This window comes from Penicillium concentricum (assembly GCF_028827145.1).
Source record: "Penicillium concentricum strain IBT 3081 chromosome Unknown utg000002l_segment0_segment0, whole genome shotgun sequence".
Taxonomy (NCBI): Eukaryota; Fungi; Ascomycota; class Eurotiomycetes; order Eurotiales; family Aspergillaceae; genus Penicillium; species Penicillium concentricum.
Genome location: NW_026622755.1, coordinates 54,145 through 78,594, shown reverse-complemented (window position 1 = coordinate 78,594; position 24,450 = coordinate 54,145). Strand labels below are relative to the sequence as shown.

At 47.8% G+C, this 24,450-nt stretch overlaps 14 protein-coding genes across 14 annotated transcripts; 9 read left to right on the top strand and 5 right to left on the bottom strand.

The window, feature by feature from the left end:
• Nucleotides 1–430: 430 nt before the first annotated feature.
• Nucleotides 431–1,743, top strand: N7517_003578 (C-3 sterol dehydrogenase/C-4 decarboxylase; the record flags this gene model as incomplete). The annotated part of the gene is made up of 2 exons (XM_056721308.1): nt 431–1,006; nt 1,081–1,743. 2 exons carry the CDS (start codon nt 431–433, stop codon nt 1,741–1,743), a joined length of 1,239 nt encoding a protein of 412 aa, XP_056577558.1.
• Nucleotides 1,744–2,468: 725 nt separating this feature from the next.
• On the top strand, nt 2,469–3,838 carry fpaI (putative methionine aminopeptidase, type I; the record flags this gene model as incomplete). Its single annotated transcript, XM_056721307.1, has 5 exons — nt 2,469–2,603; nt 2,663–2,696; nt 2,758–3,068; nt 3,130–3,676; nt 3,738–3,838. The coding sequence occupies 5 exons, from the start codon at nt 2,469–2,471 to the stop codon at nt 3,836–3,838; spliced, it is 1,128 nt and encodes a 375-aa protein (XP_056577557.1).
• Nucleotides 3,839–4,482: 644 nt separating this feature from the next.
• N7517_003576 (Major facilitator superfamily domain general substrate transporter) lies at nt 4,483–6,348 on the top strand (the record flags this gene model as incomplete). Its single annotated transcript, XM_056721306.1, has 5 exons — nt 4,483–4,716; nt 4,778–4,875; nt 4,931–5,278; nt 5,338–5,478; nt 5,526–6,348. 5 exons carry the CDS (start codon nt 4,483–4,485, stop codon nt 6,346–6,348), a joined length of 1,644 nt encoding a protein of 547 aa, XP_056577556.1.
• Nucleotides 6,349–7,220: 872 nt separating this feature from the next.
• N7517_003575 (Major facilitator superfamily domain general substrate transporter) lies at nt 7,221–8,875 on the top strand (the record flags this gene model as incomplete). The annotated part of the gene is made up of 3 exons (XM_056721305.1): nt 7,221–7,419; nt 7,486–8,222; nt 8,279–8,875. 3 exons carry the CDS (start codon nt 7,221–7,223, stop codon nt 8,873–8,875), a joined length of 1,533 nt encoding a protein of 510 aa, XP_056577555.1.
• A 641-nt stretch (nt 8,876–9,516) lies between these two features.
• Nucleotides 9,517–10,290, bottom strand: N7517_003574 (Maltose/galactoside acetyltransferase; the record flags this gene model as incomplete). The annotated part of the gene is made up of 1 exon (XM_056721304.1): nt 9,517–10,290. The coding sequence occupies one exon, from the start codon at nt 10,288–10,290 to the stop codon at nt 9,517–9,519; it is 774 nt and encodes a 257-aa protein (XP_056577554.1).
• A 432-nt stretch (nt 10,291–10,722) lies between these two features.
• Nucleotides 10,723–11,537, bottom strand: N7517_003573 (sugar O-acetyltransferase; the record flags this gene model as incomplete). Its single annotated transcript, XM_056721303.1, has 3 exons — nt 10,723–11,086; nt 11,137–11,373; nt 11,437–11,537. 3 exons carry the CDS (start codon nt 11,535–11,537, stop codon nt 10,723–10,725), a joined length of 702 nt encoding a protein of 233 aa, XP_056577553.1.
• A 274-nt stretch (nt 11,538–11,811) lies between these two features.
• N7517_003572 (F-box protein) lies at nt 11,812–13,562 on the bottom strand (the record flags this gene model as incomplete). The annotated part of the gene is made up of 3 exons (XM_056721302.1): nt 11,812–12,690; nt 12,746–13,401; nt 13,559–13,562. 3 exons carry the CDS (start codon nt 13,560–13,562, stop codon nt 11,812–11,814), a joined length of 1,539 nt encoding a protein of 512 aa, XP_056577552.1.
• Nucleotides 13,563–13,806: 244 nt separating this feature from the next.
• On the bottom strand, nt 13,807–15,480 carry N7517_003571 (sugar porter family MFS transporter; the record flags this gene model as incomplete). Its single annotated transcript, XM_056721301.1, has 4 exons — nt 13,807–14,130; nt 14,184–14,686; nt 14,746–15,321; nt 15,378–15,480. The coding sequence occupies 4 exons, from the start codon at nt 15,478–15,480 to the stop codon at nt 13,807–13,809; spliced, it is 1,506 nt and encodes a 501-aa protein (XP_056577551.1).
• A 770-nt stretch (nt 15,481–16,250) lies between these two features.
• Nucleotides 16,251–16,478, bottom strand: N7517_003570 (uncharacterized protein; the record flags this gene model as incomplete). Its single annotated transcript, XM_056721300.1, has 1 exon — nt 16,251–16,478. One exon carries the CDS (start codon nt 16,476–16,478, stop codon nt 16,251–16,253), a length of 228 nt encoding a protein of 75 aa, XP_056577550.1.
• Nucleotides 16,479–17,052: 574 nt separating this feature from the next.
• On the top strand, nt 17,053–17,576 carry N7517_003569 (uncharacterized protein; the record flags this gene model as incomplete). The annotated part of the gene is made up of 2 exons (XM_056721299.1): nt 17,053–17,292; nt 17,391–17,576. 2 exons carry the CDS (start codon nt 17,053–17,055, stop codon nt 17,574–17,576), a joined length of 426 nt encoding a protein of 141 aa, XP_056577549.1.
• Nucleotides 17,577–18,088: 512 nt separating this feature from the next.
• Nucleotides 18,089–18,607, top strand: N7517_003568 (uncharacterized protein; the record flags this gene model as incomplete). Its single annotated transcript, XM_056721298.1, has 2 exons — nt 18,089–18,289; nt 18,422–18,607. The coding sequence occupies 2 exons, from the start codon at nt 18,089–18,091 to the stop codon at nt 18,605–18,607; spliced, it is 387 nt and encodes a 128-aa protein (XP_056577548.1).
• A 507-nt stretch (nt 18,608–19,114) lies between these two features.
• Nucleotides 19,115–19,568, top strand: N7517_003567 (uncharacterized protein; the record flags this gene model as incomplete). The annotated part of the gene is made up of 2 exons (XM_056721297.1): nt 19,115–19,399; nt 19,458–19,568. The coding sequence occupies 2 exons, from the start codon at nt 19,115–19,117 to the stop codon at nt 19,566–19,568; spliced, it is 396 nt and encodes a 131-aa protein (XP_056577547.1).
• A 1,075-nt stretch (nt 19,569–20,643) lies between these two features.
• N7517_003566 (Glucose-methanol-choline oxidoreductase) lies at nt 20,644–20,829 on the top strand (the record flags this gene model as incomplete). Its single annotated transcript, XM_056721296.1, has 1 exon — nt 20,644–20,829. One exon carries the CDS (start codon nt 20,644–20,646, stop codon nt 20,827–20,829), a length of 186 nt encoding a protein of 61 aa, XP_056577546.1.
• A 48-nt stretch (nt 20,830–20,877) lies between these two features.
• Nucleotides 20,878–22,586, top strand: N7517_003565 (GMC family oxidoreductase; the record flags this gene model as incomplete). The annotated part of the gene is given in 4 exon segments (XM_056721295.1): nt 20,878–20,965; nt 21,262–22,015; nt 22,068–22,075; nt 22,087–22,586. 4 exon segments carry the CDS (start codon nt 20,878–20,880, stop codon nt 22,584–22,586), a joined length of 1,350 nt encoding a protein of 449 aa, XP_056577545.1.
• Nucleotides 22,587–24,450: the final 1,864 nt, after the last annotated feature.

Genomic DNA, 24,450 nt, shown 5'->3' with positions numbered 1-24,450 from the left:
TTCCCTAGGATATGCTGAGAACTTAGGCCAAAGACTTGCTTGGCGCGACTCAAATGGGAAACCATGAACATAATGGTAGGATTCGGTGGCACTTGGGAATCGGTCCAGCAATGCCCGAGGATGAGGCTTAATGGAGGATCCAGCAGTGAGATTCTCAAATAATCGCAAGCTTTCTTTATTTTCGTCTTTCTGTCTTATTTTTTTTTTGGCAAATGTTGTTCTTTTACCCCAAACTGGCCGTTGCATGGGAATAATGTGTTCATTCCAAGACAGAAGATCAATACTTCATCTCAATATGAAGTTGAAGCCAAGTAGAAGATTGCCAATCTTGGAAGGTCAAGCGCCGCACGGATCACCTGATCTCCACCAACTTCCCCGGCCCCTTTTCACTCAACTCCAATCCCCCATCTTCTCACAAAAAAATCACATCATGTCGGCAAAAAGGCGCACATTGGAGTTAGGAAATGTCCTGGTGGTTGGAGGCTGCGGCTTCTTGGGGTGGCACATTGTCGATCACCTGCTGAATTTCCCCTCCGAGACCGACCCTAGTTACGCTCTGCCGAAGCCCGTCGGCGATGCGCGTTTCGAGTACCCGACTTTGGGATCGCGCTACCCAGATTACCACTCGACTGTCTCTGTCGTTGACTTGCGCACCACCAACAACCGTCTTCCCGGCGCCAAGTACTATGATGGCGACATCACCTCCGTCGACTCCATGTTGGAGGTCTTCCGCGCTGTCAAGCCCGATCTTGTTATTCACACTGCGTCACCATCTATGATTGAGGGCAACAAGCCCTTGCTGCACAAGGTTAATGTGGAGGGAACACGGACGCTTCTTGAGGTCGCTGGTGGCGAGCACGGCGATTGGGGTGGTAAGTGCAAGGCTTTCGTCTACACTAGCTCCAGCTCCGTGGTCCACGACACACAGAGTGATCTGAAGAATGTCAATGAGGAATGGCCATACATCCGGGGTCCTGCGCAGAAGGAGTACTACTCCGAGACCAAGGTGAGTTCTTATCATTATTTTACGCGGAGTTTAATCGGGATCAATCACTAATCAAACCCCTTGCGTCTATCAAGGCCGATGCCGAGGAACTCGTCCTGAAGTACAACAAGAAGTCCCCCAACGAGATGCTGACAGCCGCTATCCGCCCGGCCGGAATCCACGGAGAGAAGGACACAACCGTCACACACAAGATCCTGGAGCATGGATCCCAGGCTTCGGACAGAGTGCTACGAATGCAGCTCGGTGAGAACGACAACCTGTTCGATTTCACCTACGTCGGCAACGTGGCTTACGGCCACCTGCTTGCTGCGCACCGACTGCTCGCAAGCTACGACCTTCACGCGGCTGGCAAGGGCGGGCCCCTCGACTACGAGCGCGTGGACGGTGAGGCTTTCAACATTACCAACGACTCCCCCGTCTATTTCTGGGATGTCACCCGTGCTATGTGGGCTCTGATCAACCGTGTTGTTGAGCCGGAACAGGTCTGGGCTCTGCCCGAGGGTCTCCTTGAGAGTGTTGGTGGTATCGCTGAGACTGTCATGGGATTGTTTGGCAAGACTCCGCGTCTCACTGCCCGGACAGTGCGATACTCATGCATGACTCGCTACTACTCGACTGAGAAGGCCAAGCACCGCCTGGCTTACTTGCCCGTTGTGCCCTTGGATGAGGGCATTGCCCGTGCCGTTGGATACATTGTTGCTCAGCAACAAGCGGACGCAGGAAAGAAGGCACTGTAATATGAAATTAGAGAAAAGGCATCTTATGCTGTATTAATATGACTGTTTGCCCCAAAGAATGCCAGAACTACATGTAGAAAAGAAACTCACGTCAACACTAGTAGTTTTTCTGAATTGCAAAGAATGCTACGAAGCATTTGGGGTTTAAATGATCCTTTTGAAAGAATGTAAAGTTGAGAATGGGAGTTTAGAAAGACAGGACTGGTTTCAAAGTCTTTTAATAACCGAAGACATACCCTATTGCCTTGACTATAGTTCTACCCACACTAGATCAAATACATCTAACTCCTATCCTGGTCCCATCGGCGATACTCGCAAGAATTGAACAGTATGTTTTGATTGGCACACGTTTCAGTGGAAATATTCTGAAACAATTGCATGCACTACTGGAGTGGCTTCCAGATCTAGATACAGACGCTCTCACCATCCGGCTGTTTTACAGTGCCAAATCCCACAGAGATTCCGAGAGGGAGCTTCCTACTATTGAGTCTAACACACGAACGACATAGTAAAGAGGTAGTATGTATACAACATAGGTGAATTATATTTTACATCCGAGTCTAGTACATAATAGGAAGGTGGGCCATTAGTCCCGTGGAGCCCTTTAAAATGTATGTAATTGGTCACATGGGGATTGGGGATATTTTAAACCTCACATCTTACCATGCGAATTTTGATTAAGTAGTTCCGTAACCTGTAGCTCATCGGAGCTAAATCTCAACACAATGTCCGATACTAAGAAGCAATGTTGTGGGACTGATTGCGACAATGAAGCTGGGACCTTGCAATGCCCGACGTGTCTGAAGCTGGACATCAAAGGCAGTTACTTCTGCTCTCAAGACTGCTTCAAGAGGAATTGGGTATGTCACCTCCATATGGACACCTTCTCTAACTAGATTCTAACATTGATCGTATCAAGACCACACACAAGGCAATACACAAGACACAAAATGGTAACCACCTCATCCGGGTGGCATGCACCAGTTACTCATGACTTCTCTAATCGCAATATAGGCAAATTTTACAACCCTTTTCCGACATACCCATACACTGGCTCTGTCAGACCCGTATACCCACTCTCCCCACGACGACCTGTTCCTAAAACAATCAAGCATCCTGACTGGGCCGAGACTGGTATTCCAAAGCGTGAGATGCGCTTAAGCAGGACAAAAATCGACATCTTGGATACAAAGGGCCAGGAAGCTATGCGCAAAGTGTGCAGGCTGGCTCGGGAAGTACTCGACATAACCGCTGCGGCGATGAAGCCTGGCGTGACCACCGATTACCTGGATGAAATCTGCCACAAAGCTTGTGTGGAACGAGATGTGAGTGAGGTTTAATTTTACGTCTGTGTCAAATATGTCAAGTTGCTAAAATGCGAGGCAGTCATATCCTTCTCCGCTTAACTACAACAACTTTCCCAAGTCATTATGCACATCTCCGAATGAGGTTGTGTGCCATGGAATCCCCGATCAGCGAGTTCTTCTGGATGGCGACATTCTGAACCTCGACATTTCTCTCTACCACGGTGGATATCATGCCGACTTGAATGAGACCTACTACATTGGTGACAAGGCCAAAGCGGATCCAGATTCGATCAGACTGATTGAAACGACACGGCAGGCCTTGGACATGGCCATTGAGATAATCAAACCAGGTGTGCCGATTCGAGAGTTTGGTAAGATCATTGAGAAGCACGCAGCCTCAAGGGGCCTTGTCGTTGTCAAGACTTGGGGTGGCCACGGGATCAACACGGAATTCCACCCTCCTCCTTGGATCCCTCACTATGCGAAGAACAAGGCTGTGGGAACATGTAAACCTGGGATGACATTCACGATTGAACCTATCCTGGCTTTGGGCAGCAGCCAAGAAGTATATTGGCCTGATGACTGGACAAACGCTACGGTGGACGGCAAACGGACAGCCCAATTCGGTGCGTACAGACCGTTTATAGGACGGTTACAGGCTTCGGACACTAACTTGAAATTCGATAGAACATACTATGCTTGTCACAGAGACAGGCGTCGAGGTTTTGACGGCGAGACTGGAGAACTCTCCAGGAGGGCCAATCCCCATACCGGAGGTTACAAAATGAGATGTGCATGTAAGTACGGGTGAGTCGAGGATTACATAGTTACGGACGATCTATGTCATTCTGGACTTCTGATTGTGTTATAGTCCCTATCATCGTAGTCTTTTTTCGTAGTCTTTTCGGTTATTCCTTTTGGGTGCCTTTTAGAAATCCCTTGGGATGTCTTTATATATGTACTTTCAAGGGTCTTATGTCCTTCTCAAGGTTATAGGGTGGGGATAATTTCGAAATAGAAATAAAAACAGGCATAGAAATAGAAATCGAGATCTTCCCCTTTCCTGAGCTGATATCAAGAATCACCTCTCAATGGTACATCAGATTTACCATTAATGCGCAGTTTCTTCAGTGTATAGAACTTGATCTCCGAGATCTTTGTCAATATCCACATAGAACCAGGTACATTGGAGATTGTACCCGAAATTTTCGCATTTCCGCACTTCTAGAACGGCGAAGCTGATCAATCAGGGTTGCAGATATTCATGCCCAGTTGGATTGTGACCTCTCAGAGAACTTTAGAATGACTCAAAAGCATTGACCTTCACTGATTAGTAGCTTGGCTCCGGTCTGATGGTGTCTATTTAATCTAATCAGAATCTTTCATTTAGCCTTCAAAAAGAATACAAAACACTCTTTTATATTATCATATCATGTCACTTTTACATGCTATTCGCCATGACATCAAGCCCGTCGCATCGTCTAGTGTACCCCGCGAGCTAGACTTAACATCCCCAGCCGAACATGTTCTAGACACGCAGGTTTCTGTAGATAACTTGGCACCTAGAGTTGGTCAGCCTGTCTTTGAACGGGCGCTGCTCAGTCGGACGACCAAATCACGTCGAGTGGTCATTACTACATTGCTTATTCTGGCTAACGTTGTACAGGTATACTCTTAGCCATCAACTTTCTCCATAAATCGAAGCCCCCCGATACTGACAATTATAGATGACAGTCAATTTTGCAGGCATTGCTGGAGGAAGTGCCTTGAGTGAATCATTGGGTGTTAACGAGACCTATGCGTCGTGGATTGCTGCTAGCTATGCGTAAGGCACAGAGTACCGAGACATTTGGTAATGCACCTCTCATTAACATGAATAGTCTAACCCAGGGTACCTTTGTGTTGGTTAGTGGACGATTGGGAGATGTCTATGGCCATCGAGAACTCGTCTTAGTCGGGGGTGCCTGGCTCACCATCTGTACTCTAGCCAACGCCTTTTGTAACAACTTCTTCGCCTTTGTCACCATGCGGGCTCTAGCTGGTCTTGGAGGTGCGCTCATCATGCCTAACGCGGTGGCTATGATATCCAGTACCAATCCCCCCGGTCGCGTGCGAAATCTTAGTCTGGGTCTTTTTGGTGCGTCGGCACCAGTGGGGGGATATTTTGGGGCTTTGTTCTTGGGTGCTTTTTTACAGCGGACAGAATGGAAGTGGTTCTTCGTCTTTATGTAGGTGATACATTCGATGGACCCCGATCAGAAGTACTGATAATGCCTTGTTGAGAAAGAGCGTGCCTTGGTGTTATCACATTCACACCCCTCTGGGCTTTGAGTCCGCGAGAGCCGCCGGTCGATCGACATGGAAAAATCGACTGTATAGGATCAGCTCTTGGAACAAGCTCGTTGATCCTGTTCAGCTTTGTTTGGAAGTAAGTGGTTGATAGCAACCCCATCCATTGCATATTAACATTTCCAGTCAAGCACCGAGTGTCGGTTGGTCAACCCCATATGAGATTGTTCTCCTGATCAGCTCAATCATCTTATTCGGGGGCTTCTTGCGTTGGGAAAAGAAGTACGCCGCGGAGCCCATCATGCCACTCGACATCTTCAAAGCCCCGTCCTTCCTCATGCTGCTCTTCGTCGTGCTTCTCAATTACATGGCTGTAGGAACCTTGATCTGGTACCAGGTCTTATGGCTCCAAAAAGTCTGGCACTGGTCTCCCCTCCAATTCGCCGTGGGCTGGACTCCATTTGTGATCTGCGCCACGGGCGCTGCCTGTCTCGCTGCGTGGATGATCCCGCGAATGGCAGCACAATGGATCCTGGCTATTGGAACCGTCACGATTTTAATTTCCAATGTGCTCATGGCGACTGTGCCAATCCACCAATCCTACTGGCCCCAGATCTTTCCGTCCGTGATCCTCTTCTCATTTTGCCCGGACTTTGTGTACACAGCTGGTCAGATCATTGCCAGTAACTCCGTTCGTCGAAATCAGCAGGGGATTGCCGGGTCTGTCATTGGCACATTGAATCTCTACGGGAACAGCCTGGGACTGGGGTTTGCATCCACTATTGAGGTGCAAATTGCCCGCCGCTCGGGTAGCCAAATCATGGGGTATCGAGCGGCACTTTTTTTCGGGGTTGCCATCAGTGCCGTCGCGCTTATCCTTGATGTCTGCTTTGTTCGACTGGTCAAGGATGACCGGGAAGGCTGGCACGAGGATGACCACATGGAGGAAATTGAACTGACGGAGCAGGCCGAAGCCACCGGTATCCATCTATCTAATGTCAGCCACTAGACGTCACATTAGAAAACCGGCAAAACATCGGTAGACCGAGCGTGGGGGGGCCGGGCGAATGCCGGGTTGAGCGTGGAATGTAACAAGCCACGAGTGGATAGAAGGTCACGAATCTATTTGTCAAGCTTTTTCAGGTTTTTTTTCGGACGACGTCCGTGATACTCCAGATTGTATCCCCCGGTTCAACATACACTGTTGTTATGTGTAGCTTTTTCCCCACGTTCTTTTGGACCCCTAATCACAATTGCTTTCCGGGGATATGATCTCATTCATGACTTCGGTGAGAGAAAGGAGACACGAAAAGAAGATAAACTGCGGAGAGGCGGGGAGGTTGTAGGCGATTGGCATGCCGTGTGCCGATGTGGATATCGGCTGACTTTTCTTGCTTTGGCTTTGGCCTTCTTCTGGTCGGTTTCTCGTTAGCCGGTTTCTTCCGTTTTGGACTGTGGAGTTTTCGGTCTTCCCTGTTCCCCGTGGCCAGTGAAGTCCGAGAGCCGTTCAAGTCCATGATCCCGTGATCCCCTTAAAAAAAAGTTCCCGTGCCGATAAACACGGGGTGAACTTTCCCCCAAATTCCTTTCTTCCGCTTATCCTATCAGATCCCTAGGTCGCCAGTTTACACCGTCTAGACCCCGGGGATCCCCACACATCAGACCATGGATAAGAACATCATTGGGTGAACCCGAATCTCTCGGAACCCTCGTTGTTCCGTTCCAAGGTACAACCTCAGATGCCGACTCGGCCCCACTTTAAACCCCCCGCGTATCTACCATTCTCGGCGTGGGGGTACCATACCGGGGAAGAGGGTTTTCATTCTTAAATACAAGAATCTGCCCTTGTCTGCTCCCGGATTATTTGTTCAATATCACACAATGTCGGACGATATCTCACGGGAAAACCGTGACCGGATAGAGATCGAGGCCGAGAAAGAACGGAGTGAAAATGTCGAACACATTGCCTCACCAAAGCAAGATGGCATGCCTCAGATGGATCCAGCTCGTCGGATAGTCGTCGAGAAGCAGCTTAAGCGCAAACTCGATGCCCGGTGCAGCCTGTTCGTCGCTATCTACAGTGAGTAACCTTTATCCCAACTGTTCGACCTATACATAAACTTCATACTGACAATCCATTCCGCAGTTATGAATTATTTGGATAGAAACAATATGGCAGCAGCTCGTCTGAAGGGTCTGCAGGAAGATCTCAACCTGAGCAACACCGATTACTCCACATGTCTGAGTATCCTCTATGTCGGCTACATCATCATGCAGGTACCTTCCAACATGTTCATCAACCGCATCTCACGGCCCTCACTCTACATCGCCGTGGCTATGTTGCTGTGGGGTGTGATTTCCACCTTGTCCGGCAACACCAAGACATTTGGCGATATGGTGGCTGTCCGTTTCCTGCTGGGTTTCGTCGAGGCAGCTTTCCTGCCCGGTGCCCTGCTTATCCTCTCCAAGTGGTACACACGCCGGGAACTGACTACCCGGAACGCGATTCTGTTCTGTGGTAACCTCATCTCCAATGCATTCTCGGCACTCGTTGGTGCCGGTGTCCTATCCAACATGCAAGGTGTCTTGGGCCACGCCGCCTGGCGCTGGCTCTTCTGGATCGAGGGCTCGGTGACAATGTTCCTGGCCATCCTTGCCGCGTTCATCTTGCCTGATCTGCCGCACAATGCACGCGGCTTCACCGAGGAAGAGCGCCAAGTTGCGCAACTTCGCATGCTCGAGGATGTCGGCGAGGCTGACACCGATAGTGAAGAACTTGGTGCCTTTGGAGGTCTCATGCTCGCTCTACGCGACCCAAAGATCTATGTAATGATGTTCACGTTTGTTGCCTATGTGGTTGGCCTCAGCTTCAATGCTTTCTTCGTACGTATTTTCATATCAACCGATCAATTGGGATATTTTACTGACCTGCTTTACAGCCTACCCTCACTGGTACTCTCGGATTCGATTATGTTCCCACTTTACTGATGAGCGCTCCTCCTTGGGTCTTCGCTTGTATTTTCTCCGTCATCAACGCATGGCACGCGGATAAGACACAAGAAAAGGTCTGGCACATCATCGGCCCGATAGGCATGGGAACCGTCGGTTTCATTATTTGCATGGCTACGAGCAATGTTGCAGCTCGCTACGTCGCATTGTTCCTGCAGGCTGGTTCCTATGCAGGATTCATTGTATTCTACTCATGGATCAGTTCCTCATTCCCCCGTCCTCCCGCCAAGCGAGCCGTCGCCATTGCCATGATCAATGCCTTCAGTCAGTTGGGCAACGTCGCTGGTTCGTACGTCTGGGACTTGTCAGACAACGGATACCGCTCCAGCTACGGAATCGTGCTGTCCATGTTCGGTGTAACAGTCGCCGGATGCTGGTACTTCCGCTCGATGCTGCTTGGCTTGAACCACCAGCTTGAGGAGAGTGAGCTTGCCGATAATGCTAGAGGGCAGTCGACTGAGAATGATATCATCGATCACCCAGACGAGTCTTTGCGTATGCGCAAGGGTTTCAGATATCTTGTTTAAATGTTTACTATAACCAGGTGTTCCCCTGGTCGTTCATTGCATCTGTCTATGTTAGAATTCCATAGCCAGCACGGACTTTATCCAATCCAATTGATGTTATGCTCAAGTGTGGTTACTATCTCGGTAACCTTGGAACCTCAATTTGGAACCGTGGTTTTCCAAACCTTGGCTTAGATCCCCAAGTATTTCCAAGGTTCCCCAGGTCATGTGCTTTAAGTTTCCAAGGTTCAGCAGAAAGGGGTCTGGCACATTCCAAGGTTGTTAGTGACGCCGGATCGTGTCTCAGCGATGAGCTCTCTTTAAAGAGCAGAATTTCGGGGTATTGGCAGATGGGACGCTTGTGTCTATTAGATCTGTACTTTATGACTGGAAAGTAGAAATATGGTGGTATTACTCATAGCTAATACGGCCTATCTACCAAGAGGGGCATGTGACTCAGATCCCATGACATAGCTGGTCATATCTGCCAACTCCTTTGCAACCCTTCCCTCATCTGATACTGACGCAAGGTCGGTTTCGTTTTGCACATGCGATCCCAATGCATTCGATGAGATTGGGGTCTGATTTGCCGGTTGCATTACGGGGCATCGTTGGCTGGGGAGGTGTCGTCCGGGTTGTTGCTGTGTTGAGCTATGGTTGGCTCATCTGTCGTCGGCTGTGTGCTCCGGTTGGCTAGTCTGCGCGGGTGTGTTGTCAACCATCAATGGCCGATTATATACCCTCATGAAATCATTGTAGATCCGCTGCCAGGATTCGCGGTCCGCCTGTCGCTGCGTCGCATGCTGGAAATGCGTCAGAATCTCTGCATACACGGCAATTTCATTTGATACCGGTGCTGTTCGCACAGCCTCCGCGATAAAACGTAAGCCGATATCATAGGTCAGCGCATCAAGCACAGCTGTGATATCCGCTTCGGTGCGTACGGCCTCATAGGTTAGTGCGTCACGCATCGTAACGATATCTTCTTCGCTGCGTGCCTCGTCAGGGACGCTGTTGAATGAGGGAGGTAGAGTTCGACCGAAAGTTTGGTATAGGGCGCGGATGTGGTCGACCGGGAATGGACCGTTTGTCATCAAGTAAGTTGCGACAGGGTTTGTGGACCAAGTGTGGAATAGTAGCTCCATGTTCCTTGCACTGATTGCCAGGTTGCGGTGCTCCACGCGTTCGAACATCGCCATTCGAGTAGCGAAGAGCATATATGCGGGTGAGACGGGTATCATAGCAGGTAACTGGCTCATTGGACGGGGAATAATGCCACCGGCTGAGGTTTCGGTTGAGGTGGGTTGCTGCGTGGTGGTGCGTCTCAGGGCAAGGGGAATACGCAACATTGACGGTGGCGACGGAGGTGGTGATGGTGGCATGGTAGAGTCATCGTTGGATGAGGATGAGGATGGGTTGTCTGATGGAACGGCCATGGCTGAACTCGTAGCTATTGGCTATGAGAAAGTGAAATGGTGTCACACGTGAAGGATGGAGCGAAAATGTGAGAAAAATGTGATTGTCGTGTTAAGGAGAAAGAACAAACATAGATGCAAGTGAGGAGGAATGTGTGCAATTGTGAAGTGTGGGATAATAGATTCAACTATTTTCGCATCTTCCAGCTCTACGATCCTTCCCTCACTTGCTATGTCCCTTTCCTTCTATCCATTCTATAGTGCACCGTCGATTGTTACATGCCGGCATGGAACACCAAGATTAATCTCTATTGATGTCCTACAAATTCTTAATCAGTCCGTATACACACCTGGGCAATACTAGTTATCCACCTATTTGTTCGATTCCATCATCATCATCGAGAAAAAGAACGAATGGTTCTATTCTAACTTCATTCGACTGTAGATCTGGATCTATCGGTCCTCGCGAACCAAATTGCGGTACTGATTATTAGGATCCTGCTCCTCTTCTTCCGCCGATTGAATTGTCTTCTTCACGCGACAAGGAGTACCAACAGCGACAGAGAACGGCGGAATATCCTTGGTAACAACAGACCCAGCTCCGATCGTTGAGCCCTGGCCGATCCGCACGCCGGGAAGGATAATCACATTACTTCCAATCCAGCAGTCGTCTTCGATAAAGATCGGATGGCCGAACTCAACGAACTTGCGGCGAGAAAGAACGCTAGTATCATGGCCAGCAGTGATGATACTAACACCAGTGCCAATCTGTACACGGTCGCCGATGACAACTAGACTGGTGTCAAGTATAGTAACGCTAGGAATTGGTAAGTTTTGATGAGACACGGGGAAAAAAGGCAGACTCACTTCCAGTTAAAGAAGCAATCCTTTCCAATCACAGTATTGCATCCGTAGTCTGGCAAAAATGGTGGCTCGATGAATGTTCCATCTCCAACTTTGCCGACGAGTTTCCGCAATAACTCAAGACGCTTGTCCCCGATCTTGTCATATGACACGGTCTTGGTGTCCAGGCCGTTGTAGTCCGCGGCAAGTCCCCGACACACATGTCGTGCCTCTTGCAGTTTCGGGATGTTGGGGTTGTACCTAAACAGTCAACAATCCATGGTAAGAATATCGTGGATGATATATATAATGAATGCGACATACATCATGCCAGATACCATACGCTCATAGTCCTCGCACATAGGCACCCCTGCAAGTCCCCGAGCAAGCTCGATGATCTCAGGGCGTTTCTCAATAGCAGCCATTTCGAATAAGATATAGACACAGGAATATAGGGACAGAGACCAGGATCAAGGATATATACCAGGGTCACCGCCACTAAGTGGGGTGATTTGCCGATAATTCACCGATGACGAGTTGGAGAATGCCAAGAGATGGCTTTCCTTTTTGGGTATAACTGCCAGCTTATCTATTTTATCAGTTTAGGGCTTCAAATCTTCAAATGTGAGCATTGGTATATAATTATGAAAGATATTGATTTTCTTGGCGAGATCATAGACATTACAGGATTTCCAGCTTCTATGGATCAAACTTGCGAATACGTCTCATAACCTCCTCCACATCCCCCCAGATTCTCTGTCGATTCCGCAATCCCTTGAGCTCCTCCCAATTGCGTCGGATTTGCATAAATACATGACGCCAGTCAGTATTCACTCGGGCCAGTTTCACCTGGTTCGGTATGGTCGTCGGCAGAACAAATCGGTGCTCGGCAGCTTTCTCGGCAGCATCCTTTGTGTAAGAATCTTCAATCAAGGCCCGGGCATAGTCACGCCGTGCTGTGACTACACACTTTACCTCATCTGTTGTTAGGATTGTCCAGGGCGAAGGGCTGTGTATGCATTCGGATTCTTCCCAGGCTTCCCACAACCAGGGCATTTCTTTGCGTACTAGTCCGTACCACACACTATCTGGGAGTTGAGTGAATGCCCTAGATGTAAGACCTAGACTAATAACATCGCTAGATTCTAAATGGCCGATGATCATGAGCTGAACTTCCGAGGGAAGTGAAGAGAGAAAGTCGACCTGGCTATGGTGAGAGGCGGAAGGGCGGTTCGTCACAAGTTGAGACGACTTGATCTCATAACATGAGCCATGCGAGGAAGGTGATCCTTCGTTCTTCACCGCGGCGAGAAGAATCTCTGGTAGTCCGGGTACGTAAAGGGGATTGGCAACCAGATACTCGCTACCAGGCACATGCTCCCACCACTGGTGCCGTGAACTCGTAACCTCTTTGGCTCGAGGAAATGATCCAAATGCCTTATAGTCAAATTCGGCATTGCGCCAGGTCATGAGGCCTGCGACATTGACACGTTGAAACTGGACTTTGGATTGTCGGCAGAAGATATCAAAGCACCACGGATGGAATGGCATCGCTATTTCATCTGGTCCTAAATGTTCCTGGCAGGTGTCAGCTTTCAAGGCGGTCCATAGACACACTGGAGACAGAACTTACTACATATTTCACATTGTCTGCCTCTAGATCTTGTGTCCCATTTCGTATGGTCCACACTGTTGGGTCTCTTGAATCGCGCGACGGCGTTCCGTCGCAAATTCCAGATAAATACCAATCTCCATTGATCTCCCATGGCTCATGGATTTGGTCAGGCTGCCATTGATTCCTAGGGGTGGGTTTATGCACCAGGAACTGGGCGGTGCGACAGCCTCTCGCCTCCTCGCGTGAGATAGCATCAGCCGCGTAGCCTGACGTTGAACTATCAAAGTATCCAGCAGGCATTTGGGATTTTCCCATCATGGCGCTGAATGGATTGAAAGTTTGGAGTACCCAGTTGAAGTAGATTCGATGATCTTCCGAGTCATCATTTTCATCCGGACTGCTGTCTTCACTGTCTTCGCCGCCTTCGCTCTCTTCGCTGTCTTCCTTGTCAGGCTCATCTTCTCCGCCAAGGCTCATGCCGTCTGATTCGTAATCAGAATCATATTCATATGGCTCATTAACCTCATAATCATCAGACTCATATTCATAGGGCTCATTGTCTTTGCGGGATTGATCGTCAATTTCCTGAACCGTGTGCTCATCATCTGTAGAATCTGTCTCGTCGCATTGTTTTCGCACCCAATGAGGACCAGGCACGTCCAACTCCCCAGATTCTAGGCAAAAGGTGATGTTGAAGACCACGCCACAAAGATGGCATTCGAACTACCAAGCTGTCAGATACGTGTGCCTACCTACTAGCGCAAAGGGTCTGTACCTCAGAATAACCTACACATGTCAGTCATGGACCCATAGACATAGCTATCCACTTACCCATTCTTTTCCACTTGATCCCCAATTTATATGGTTTTGTTATTCTCTCGACAATTCAAAAGATAAAAGAGAAGGGAAAGCGCCACGAGACTTTTTCTCGTATCCGCCCCTTTTTAAACTAGATCAAGCCTGAGGTCTGTGATTGGTCAATCTACGGCTGTCTGCCTAAATGCCATGGCGTTTATAGTGTTCGAATCTTCTACTCGTAGTTCTAATAGAGATTTTTGATTGTTTTATCTGATATGCAGTCAAGGGTCTACAGCCTTGTTATGTACATTAACTTGGTCCACAACTGCATCCTTGAGCGCATCCCGCCGGACAGCATCAACATCAAATGCCGCCTTGCTGTGAAAGATAGTCTCCATCTCTTCAAGACTTTTCCCTTTTGTCTCTTTCACGAAGAAGAAGACAATAATCGCCATGATGATATCCAGGATTGCATAGAAAAGGAAGACATAACTGCCCCACGAATTCATCATGTAGCGTGTCACCAGGGAAAAAAGGAAGTTGAAAAGCCATTGTGTTGATACTGCGACCGAGGTTCCAATCTCCCGGATTCGTGTGGGAAAGATCTAGATGCTAATTAGTGGTTGAATTGGGGATAGAGGAGCATAGTAATAGTTACCTCCGCGGTGTATGGCCACGGCAATGGACCCCAACTGAATTGGTAGATCGAGTTGGTCAGGAAGATCATAGCCACCATGCCAATCCCAGCTGGAGTGGCTTTTGCATCAGGCTCTGGTGTGGTTTCCTTGACGACTGTAACAATAATGAAGCAACCGGCCATCAACAGAGCTGAAATCCAAAGAGTCGGCTTGCGTTCCCACATCTCGGAGAAGAACAAGATATAGATCCCAACCGTGATGAACTTCTCGGCACCAAAAAGACCAGTGATGAGAAGGGACTGATTAGTGTTGTTGCCGACTAGCAGTTTAAAGAACTGAGGGCCGAAGTAAGCAAGGGCGGTCATGCCAGTGCACTGCTGACCACAGAACATAAAAACAGCGAGGAGCAGTCTGTAGCGATTCGCGGGCTCAAGGAGTTCGCGCTTATTGAATCCCTCGGTAGCTCGCACCTCTTCCTCAAGTCCAACTCGGATTTCGTTGAACTCTGCCTTCACTTCGGGGCCTATTGAGTGAGGATTAGCCGTGTGCCCTATCATTCTTTTGTGGGGGTTATTTCGCTACCTTCACTAGCTCGCATCCATTTCAGGCTTTCCCATGCTTCATCAAATCGACCCTTCTTGGCTAACCAGCGTACACTTTCGGGCATAGCACAAAGTCCCAGTGCAAGAACTCCAGCTGGCACCATCTGGAGACCAACGGGAATCTGCCACTGCTTTGAAGAGACGGGCAAGGTGAGCTTCACGGCATAGTCAATCCAGTAGCTCAGCATTACACCCAGTGCAAAGAGCCATTGCATTCCCGAACCTAGCTTGCCTCGGATTTCCTTAGGGGCCATCTCGGCGTTGTATGCCGGGACGACCGCAGTGCCTGCACCGAGACCTAGACCAGCGACAAACCGCCCAATGTAGAAACAGACGAGTGAGTGGGAAGGTACCACTTGCAAAATCACACCGAGGCAAAATACAGTCATGGCAGCCTGGACTGTTTTCTTTCGCCCGTACCGTTCGGACACCCAGAAGATTCCTAGGGCCGATAGGAATGCGCCTACATTCTGCAAGCTTACCATCACTGCACTGACGGTTGTTTGGTCCGTATAGCCGAAATCATCCACGTAGGACTTGAACTCGAGGATACCACCTATCCACCAACACTGTCAGCGATTGTCACCAAATGAACTTTTCTTTTTCACTTACCAACAATTCCAGTATCATATCCAAATAAGAAACCCGCCGTACAGACAAAATATCCAAAGAAGTATGCGCGGAAAGCTCCGAGCCTGGTTCCTGGTAACCCCATACTGCGCGACGTAGTGATTATAGTACTTGCTACAAAAGAGAGGTTAAAAGAAAAGAGAGTCTCATCTCAAGGTCTTTTGAATTGAAGCTCTTCAAGGGATGATCCACAATCCAGTCCCCATACAGCACGCAAACTGTAATGTCGAATACGCCATAGCACGCCATATAACCAAATATGTTGCCTCTCACTGGACAATAGAGAGAGGCCTAAGCTGAGCCAAGAAGATGCACAAATAAGAAACGCCATGTGGAATTTTGATGGACTTTTGCTATTACAAAAACGACCCGTCTCTTCTATAAATTGGCCCAAGAGCTTCCTCCGCATTCCGCCAAGAAACCCCCGGATCGCCCGTTTCGGCCTGTCGTTTCGCTCGTATCGACCCGAATATCTATACTACATGGAGTATATCAATGAGGACTCTATTTACGTAAAGGAAATTGTACACCGTAAATATGAGTGATCAAGGCTTTTTGCCAACTTTCCGTAATGGAAGAATCCGTTCCATCATCACATCACCACGCAGACCGATTTTTGGTAGAATCTCATCCCAGAAAGCGTTAATCCCTTCCCTAGAGATTAACTTGAAGGGTTTTGGAACGTGTAATTCACTGTTGGTGGACTGGTAGTGTTCGAATGCGGCCGAAACGTCACAGTCCAACATGTACTCATGGTAGGTTTTATGGGAGCGTTTCGTTTCCAGGGGTTTCCTTTTTCATGGCCAAAGGCTTGCCGACCTGTTCAAAAACCGCTCCTTGTAGCCCAGCTCCGATTTAATTGAGTTGTTCCAAGTGGGGTCGAGAGCGCGCATTTTGAAAGCGGATGCTGAAGGATGAGGTTGTCAAAATAACAGTATTCAAACTCAGAGATCGTTTCAGAATCGTCGAGTCTGCCATCAGCGCGAGATTTGGTGTGAGAAATTGGGACATTCTCGCGTTCTGTGCGACAGGCAAGACTTCCGGGTGTATCAATTCATCCCTCTTGTCTTCCCGTTGAGCCATGATGTCGCAGGGATTGTTTATGTCTCGTTGAATCGATGGAGCCTAGCTGTGACATCAGGTCACATGCCATGCTTGTATGAGAAGCGCAGAGAGAGGATTTCATTGCAATATTTTTGAAATTCGAGGGAGAATTCCTGTCAAGAGCCATAAGTCAGAGTTCTGAAGTGAAGCTTGGCTCTTCTTGATGCTCGAGTACAGAGGGTACCTGATTCGGAATTGAGTAGAACGTATGATCTGTATCGCAGAGCCAATTGTTCCAGTATAGATTGCAAGATCGTAGAAGATCAGAGTTGGAGATGAGAGGTAGGATTATTTTCGCGCGTTTGCTCGCCGGCCAATACGAAATCTTCAGACTGGATTTTTCACCTATCCTTGTTATATCCTTCACCTCTGTTTCTTCAAGGTCTTTCTTCTGTCACTCCTTTCTTAGAATTCTTAACTTACCTTCTTCTCATCTCCCTCTCCCTTCAGTTGGATTGGCACCTTTATCATCTCCAAGGTAAAGGAAAACGAGTACCTACACTTCCTACTGATAGGCCCAGCTAACTCGTGTTATTAATGCCAGACCACCACGATGCGTATCCCGCTCGCTCCCTCGGAGCATCCCAACCAGCTTCTGCGGAAGCTCGGCGCCCCCCACAATCCAGACCTTCCAGTCAGCTCTGCCTTCGATCTAGTTAGCCGCCAGCGAGGCTGGAAGCCAGGTTCTAAGACTTGGAAGAAGAACTGGAATTCCTGTATGGATAGCGAGTATGACCGGCTCATCGGCTGCCGTGTGGCTAGCCTAGCCACCTGGCAAGAACTATGCACGAAGGTGGGAATCAAAGGCTCCTTCGCCTCGATTACCCAGTGCAAGAATTTAAGTTCCTAATCTCGAACAATTCGGTATCACTCGCTTACTGATGTATGCAGGCACTAGCTCGGGTCCACGTCAATATCGTTGACGTTCTAGATTGCTGGAATTCGGACGCCACTCCAATTCGATTTAAGAACAAGCAGGCCCTCGCCGCATACACCCAGGCCAGCAAAAAGTTCTTCAATCGACACATCGCCAAGCAGGACAAGCTCCTACGTGTTCTCCTCCGTAAGCTTCTTTGAAGATGCTCATTCTCTCTATCTAGCAATATGCCACTTTAGGCATATGATTCCGAGGGATGTTTTTCTTGGACTACAACAATCTCGATATGCACGGTGTAATGAGGGACCTTCGATTTTGAGGTGGCTCAGATAAAGAATCTGACACATTGAACCTCTCCAAAATTGTAGTTACATCTCAAGCTGAAAGAAAAGGGCCTCTGTGGTGTAGAACATTGTACCTTCGCTGTACGCAACATCCCCCTTTCCCTATTGCAGCTTCTTCATTTTTCACCTCACTTTTACCTCACTTTCACCTCACTTTCACCTTCTCTCTTTTTCACTTCTCTTTTCTCTCACCTATCACCTTCATCTGCCATTCATTTCTCAAGATCCTTCACTACCTCCTTATCTCTCTATCCTAAACCACCACCTGCATTACCTTCCTCGTCGTCAAGGTGACTCACGCCAACTCCCTATAATTACTGCTGATTACCCAAGTTAACTTGTGTTGTCGGCTCTAGACCACCGCTGCGATGTCAATCCCATCCCTTCCTTCGGAGCATCCTAACCAGCTTCTACGGAACCTTGGCGCCCAGTACGACCCCGATCTTCCTATCAGCTTGGCTTTTCGTCTTGCCGGCGCCCAACGTGGCTGGAAGCCCGGCTCAAAGACTTGGAAGCGCAACTGGAATTCCTGTATGGATAGCGAATACGACCGATTGATTGGCTGCCGAGTTACCAGCCTCGCTACCTGGCAAGAGCTATGTGCTAAAGCGGGAATCCGAGATTCCTTCACGTCGATTAACAAGTGCAAGAAGTTAAGATCCTAGTCTTTGTAATTTAATATCATATGCTGATTATTGCAGGCCCTGGCCCGTGTGCACGTGAACCTCGTCGACGTTCTGGATGCATGGAACTCGGATGTTACCCCTACTCAATTCAAGAGTAAGGAGGCCCTTGCCAAATACACAAAGGAAAGCCAGAAGTTCTTTGGTCGACAACTCGCCAAGCAGGATAAGGCTCTGCGGGTCTTGCTGCGCAAGCTCCTGTAAGGAATCATTCTTTTGAGATGCACAACGGTATTTCCAGCCATGTGATCCAGAACGCGGACACATGCAGTACAGCGAGCTCTGCAGCTATCCTGGAGTACACAGCAATGGAATGGGGGTCTTTGCTTCTAATGTAGCTGAAATATCTGAAAATCACAGCCATCAAGAGTGTTAAGTGTATGGTATAGACTACTGTTGTAAGTATGTTCGTAGCTATATGTCGTAACTATCGTGGCTCCAATGTTCTCTCCTGAGTGTTGTCGCAGCTTCTTCATCTTTCCTCCCATTTTCACATCTCTTTCTTTTTCACATTTCCTTTTTCTCACCTGCCATCTCCATCTCACATTATTTTCTTACCATCCGCAACCACCCATCTTTTTATATCTCTCTTAATCTGACACCTTGACTGACTTCATTGTCAATAACTGTGAGCGACGAGAAATCCTCTCACATTTTGCTGATTTACCAAGATAACGGGTACTCTCAACTTTAGACAACCAAACAGCCACCATGCTCATCCGGCTTGCTCAGTTGGGGCACCACAACCAGGTTCTAAGGAACCTCGGCGCCCAGCATGACCCGGACCTCCCTATCACCTTTGCCCTTGGCCTCGGCAGCCTACAGCAAGGTTGGAAGCCGGGCTCCAAAAAATGGAAGAAAAACTGGAATGCTTGCATGAACAGCGAGTATGACCGACTGATTGGTTGTCGTGTCACCAGCCTTGCGACTTGGCAAGAACTGTGTGCTGAAGTCGGAATCGAGGACTCCTTCACATCGATCAATCAATGCAAGAAGGTATGTATAGTTCCACTCTTAGGTAAGACTAGTTGTTATCACTTGCTTACTAGGCTAGGCCCTCGCTCGGGTGCATGTCAATATCGTCGACCTTCTTGATACCTGGAACTCCGACTTAACTCCAACACTTTTCAAAAGCAAGAAGGCGCTTGCTAAATACATGGAGTAAAATAACAAGTCTTTTAGCTGAAATATTGCTAAACAGGACAAGGTCCTCCGAGTTCTTCTCCGCAAGCTTCTCTGAATAGTCACCTACTTCCTGATACCCACGGGTGTCCTTTCAAAGGCACACGTTCTTCGAGGCTTACTAGGTACATCAGGTCGAGTCTGAAGCACGGGCAATGGTTTTGATCTTTACAGACAGGATTGGATTGTTGCTTGAGGCTCGTTTTTCTCGCCTATCACCTTCATCTGCCGCTCTTCTCTTACCGTCCTCCTCGTCTTCTCGTGTTTCTCTCATACTAACATCTCTATCACTTTTTTCATCACATTTATCAAATGTAAAGACAAATCCCTTTCTTACGGATTGGCCAGGCTAGCCTTCACTGTCGACTTTAGACAACCGCCACATGTCTACTCCGCTTCCTCCAGTTCTTCTTCCAGTTGCTCCAACATTTGCTACTCTGTAGCATCGCAATAAGCATCTACGAGCCCTTTTTGTCCCCCACGACCAGACACTGGCTCGTGTCCACGTTAACATCATCGACCTTCTGGATTCCTAGAACTCCGATGCCACCCCTATTCGATTCAAGAAGGGCCTTACTACATACAAAAAACGCAAAGATGTGCTTCGGTCGAGATATCGAATAAAGTTATCCTAGTTCTGCTTCGCAAGCATCTTGGAAGGTGCGCAATCCTACGTCTCCTTCATGAAATGGGACCCCTGGGGGTATACCAGGTTCATCTGGTACAGTTGGAAACATGACGATTATCCTGGGATACACAGAAGTCGAGAGAATTGAAACCAATATATTCAACATTGTCTTCCAATTGTAATTCTAAGTACATGTGGAGATTGGGATGTACATAGTCTCTATTAGATATCGCACCTTCCTCCACAACTGGGGCTTTATTGTCGCTTTTCAAGTGCAAATTAGCTGCCGTGATTATCTTTTCCGTGTATAAAGTGAGTAAAGGATCCATTAATATGCAAGAGACTGACACGGCAGGTACGAGTGTGGCTGTCTCAGCTGGCTCAGTGGAAACTACATAATTACCATGTAGTTCTCTCCCATCACTCTGCAATGTTGCTTTCCCCCGGCCTTGCGCTCATAACTGTATTTTCACAGGTCCTTGCCATCTTTGGAGACCTGTCCAACAGTTATACATCCAACACTCGAATCGCCGAGAATGCCACATTCGACTATGTTGTTGTCGGAGGGGGCACAGCAGGGCTAACCATCGCCGCACGACTCGCAGAGCAGAAATAAAAGGTAGCTGTGGTGGAAGCAGGAGGCTACTAGGAGTACATGTATCCCATGGCTCGAGTCCCAGCATCTTCCAGTCTCGGGGCTGGTGCCGATGTCCAGACTATGACCCTGATCGACTGGGGCTTTGTAGTACACGGTGTGCCGGGTGCAAATTCTCGTGATATTCATTACCCAAGAGGGAAATATCTAGGCGGGTCTTAAGCAAGCATTTAGATGATACTAGTGATATTTGCTGATCTGGATCAGGTCCGCATAAAATTTTATGATATACCAAAGGTCAGTCACCTAGAAAGAAGATTGTATACAGTGCTGATCTCGAACAGGCCTTCTGCACAGTCTATGGCTAAGTGGGCAGAGCTTGTCGATGATCCATCTCTTCGAAAATGCATTGCCATTCCTCAAGAAATCCGTCTCTTTTTCAACCCCCAATAGGAACTCGTTTGGCGAATGCTACTCCGCTGTTCAACACTACTGCATTTGATAAAGATGCCCAGCCACTCCAAGTCTCTCACCCAAAGTATGCCACGCCTTTTGCGACATGGGCAAAAGAAGGCTTCGATAATGTTGGCATTGACGAAGTGCAAGACTTCAACAGCGGCTCCTTGATAGGCCATCAATTTTGCACAATGACAATCCGACAGGCGGACGCAACTAGAAGCAGCTCTGAGTCTGCGTTTCTGCAAACAGGATTCAAGTCTGATTCATGGATATTGTATCAGTTTGCCATGGCTAAGATGATTATGTTTGACGATAAAAAGCGAGCAACTGGCGTGGTTATGCAACAAGGAAACCAATTCGTTCCGACGGCAACACGAGAAGTCATTCTCTCTTCGGGGGCTTTTCAATCGCCACAGCTCCTGATGGTTTCTGGCATTGGTCCTGCCCAGGTGCTCAGTACTTATGGCATCAAGTTGATCGTCGATCTACCTGGAGTAGGTCAGAATATGTGGGATCATGTGTTCTTCGATCCTTCTTACCAGGTAAATGTGCCCACTTTGGGGATGCTCAAAAACGATTTATGGTATCTTCTCAATCAGCTGCCGATGTGGCTTTTCGGAGGCAATGGATTCTTAACGAACCCCTCGACGGACTATATCGCATTTGAGAAACTTCCGCCACAATCCCGCTCCGCGTTTTCTAAGACCAACGAAAATGATTTGGCTTGGTTTCCTGGCCGGAAGTCGAGGTGAGACATGTGGTCTACGTTTTGTCTTCAGAGTGTCAGACTGACCACTCAGTTCACTTAGTATGTTGCAGGACCTGCATCTTTGGGAAACTTCTCGAATCCATATGCACAGCAGCCTCCGTTTGGGGAATATGCTAGCATTGCTGCGGTCCCGGTGGCTCCAACCTCACGGGGAAACGTGACTATTCGTTCCGCTGATACGGCAGATGCCCCAGTGATCAAGCCCAGCTGGTTAGAAACAGACACCGATCAACAAGTTGCAGCAGCGTACCGGCGCGCTCGTGGTGTATTTCGTTCTCGGGAAATAGCGTCTGTCATCATCGGCGAGGAGTATTTCCCTGGGAAGGGTTACGAGACCGATGCTGAAATATTAGATATTATCAAAAACACAGTCATGACAATTTATCATGCAGCTTGTACCTGCAAGATGGGTATCAAAAACGACAGCATGGCTGTTGTCGATAGTCGAGCCAGGGTGTTTGCTTACGAGTGGTTGATGCGAGCGCATTCCCGATCCTTCCACCAGGTCATCCTCAATCAGCAGTCTATTAGTGCAGTTCCTAGTTGGTGATATTATTGCTAATCGGCACAGACATGCTAGCAGAAAAGATTGCCGCCGATATCATTTCCAATGGAGCGAAGTGAGAATTCCCGTTTTTCCGACGTATGAAACACCGAGTAGCATGCGAGCTTTTTCCAATAAGAGAAGGGACGCCATCACACTGTTTGAACTATTAATATTCAGTTTGGGTAATAAATCGTACAACGCTATCTTTAGCTCGCTATCAACATGTCTCACAGGCTCGGTGTACTCTACCCGGTTATGCCTAGGAGATTCATTGGGGTATATCTGAATGCACAAAAGAGGGTATAAATGATTCTCCAGTAACTAGACGTTTGTGTTTTGTCAGCTAGTTAGTGATTTGGGATGGAATGTCAATCTGACATAATAACTAGTTAACTAACTAGTTAAAGCAAGGAGCTAGACCTTACTGCCTCAGGCATTAAGATATATGATGCCCTGATATTCGGGTCAGATATTATCATGTGGCTCCAGATGTCTCCATACAAAAATAGTCCTTATGTGGCCGTCATGTCTTTTCAGTAGTCTTTTCGGTAGTCTATATGTCTTGGCTGTATTTGAGCTGTAATATTGACGGTGTAGTTTCATATTTGATCTCACGGAGTTGTGTTCAAAGCAAAGATCAAATGCGGATATATATTGTGGATATGAGAATAGTTTCACTTTGCATCCATTTCTCTAAAGGGAACCTATAATTATCTCTTATAGTAGTGTTTCACCCGTGCACCCATAGGAAGCAGGAAAAGAGTAAAGTTTAGTCGAGTATAAACTCCAGATGCTAGATCGTATTTCCTATTGTGACACTGTAGAAAAGGAAGATCATCCCCAGAACCAGAAACGTATATCAGCTGACTACCCCGCAGATCCGGGGGACAAGTTGAAGAAATTGGGACATTCCGGTATTCGGACGTTTTACACGATGGCTTAGGGGGAGTAGAGTTGGGTAGTGTTGGGTAGAGTCTCTACATTTACTGTCTCTGATATCACGCCAGCAAGGGATAATGTCAACTTTATGGTGTTCAGTGTAATATAGGAACATATATCCATAGCCCCTAATAACACATTGGAGAATGCAATGTTCTCATTGTATGGGGAATTGACAACTACATCCGGTGGCGTCCAATCAACTTGGGGCGTTCTTTTTCTTTTTCTTTTGCTTTCTGGCTGTTTTTGGTAAAGGTATGAAGTATAGGAATCTGGAAACTCCCTATACGGAGTATAATCTACATAGAGACAAAAGTACTAACTGCCCAGTTTATCTATGGAATTAGTAATAGTATTATAGGGATTCATCCATGTTAACAGCCCTGGAGAGTTAACAGAGATGTCATGACGTTGTAAATGGGATGTATACAATATAGCTCTCTATATCACCCCCAAACATAATTTAGATCCTAGATAATCATCCTAAACATTCATCTTCATCTTCATATCAAATCAACAGAACAAGTAAAAAAAAATTAAAAAAGAGGTGGGAAGTACGTGGTGCAGGAAACGCACAGCTCGCCAATCACCGCCCTCGACCTCCTTCGATTCCCCCCTCTCCCATCATCACTCTTAAAAACATTCCCTCGACTTTTTCACTTTTCATTTTTGTGACTTCAGGTCTCAATTTTTGATCAAGTTTCGTTTCCTTTTCTCAGGTCAGCCTCCTCTGGGGTTGACGTTGTTGAAGCGCGTCGCTGTCGCGCCATTCCCCGCAGAGACACGGCTTCCGTTATCCTCCGTCTAAACGTTTCGTGTTTCAGCTTGTGTCTCGACACCTCTGATCACACAAATTCAAACGGATTGATCGACCTTTCTCACGCGAATTGATCTGTACCCGATTCTTACGACTGCGCTATGGACAGTT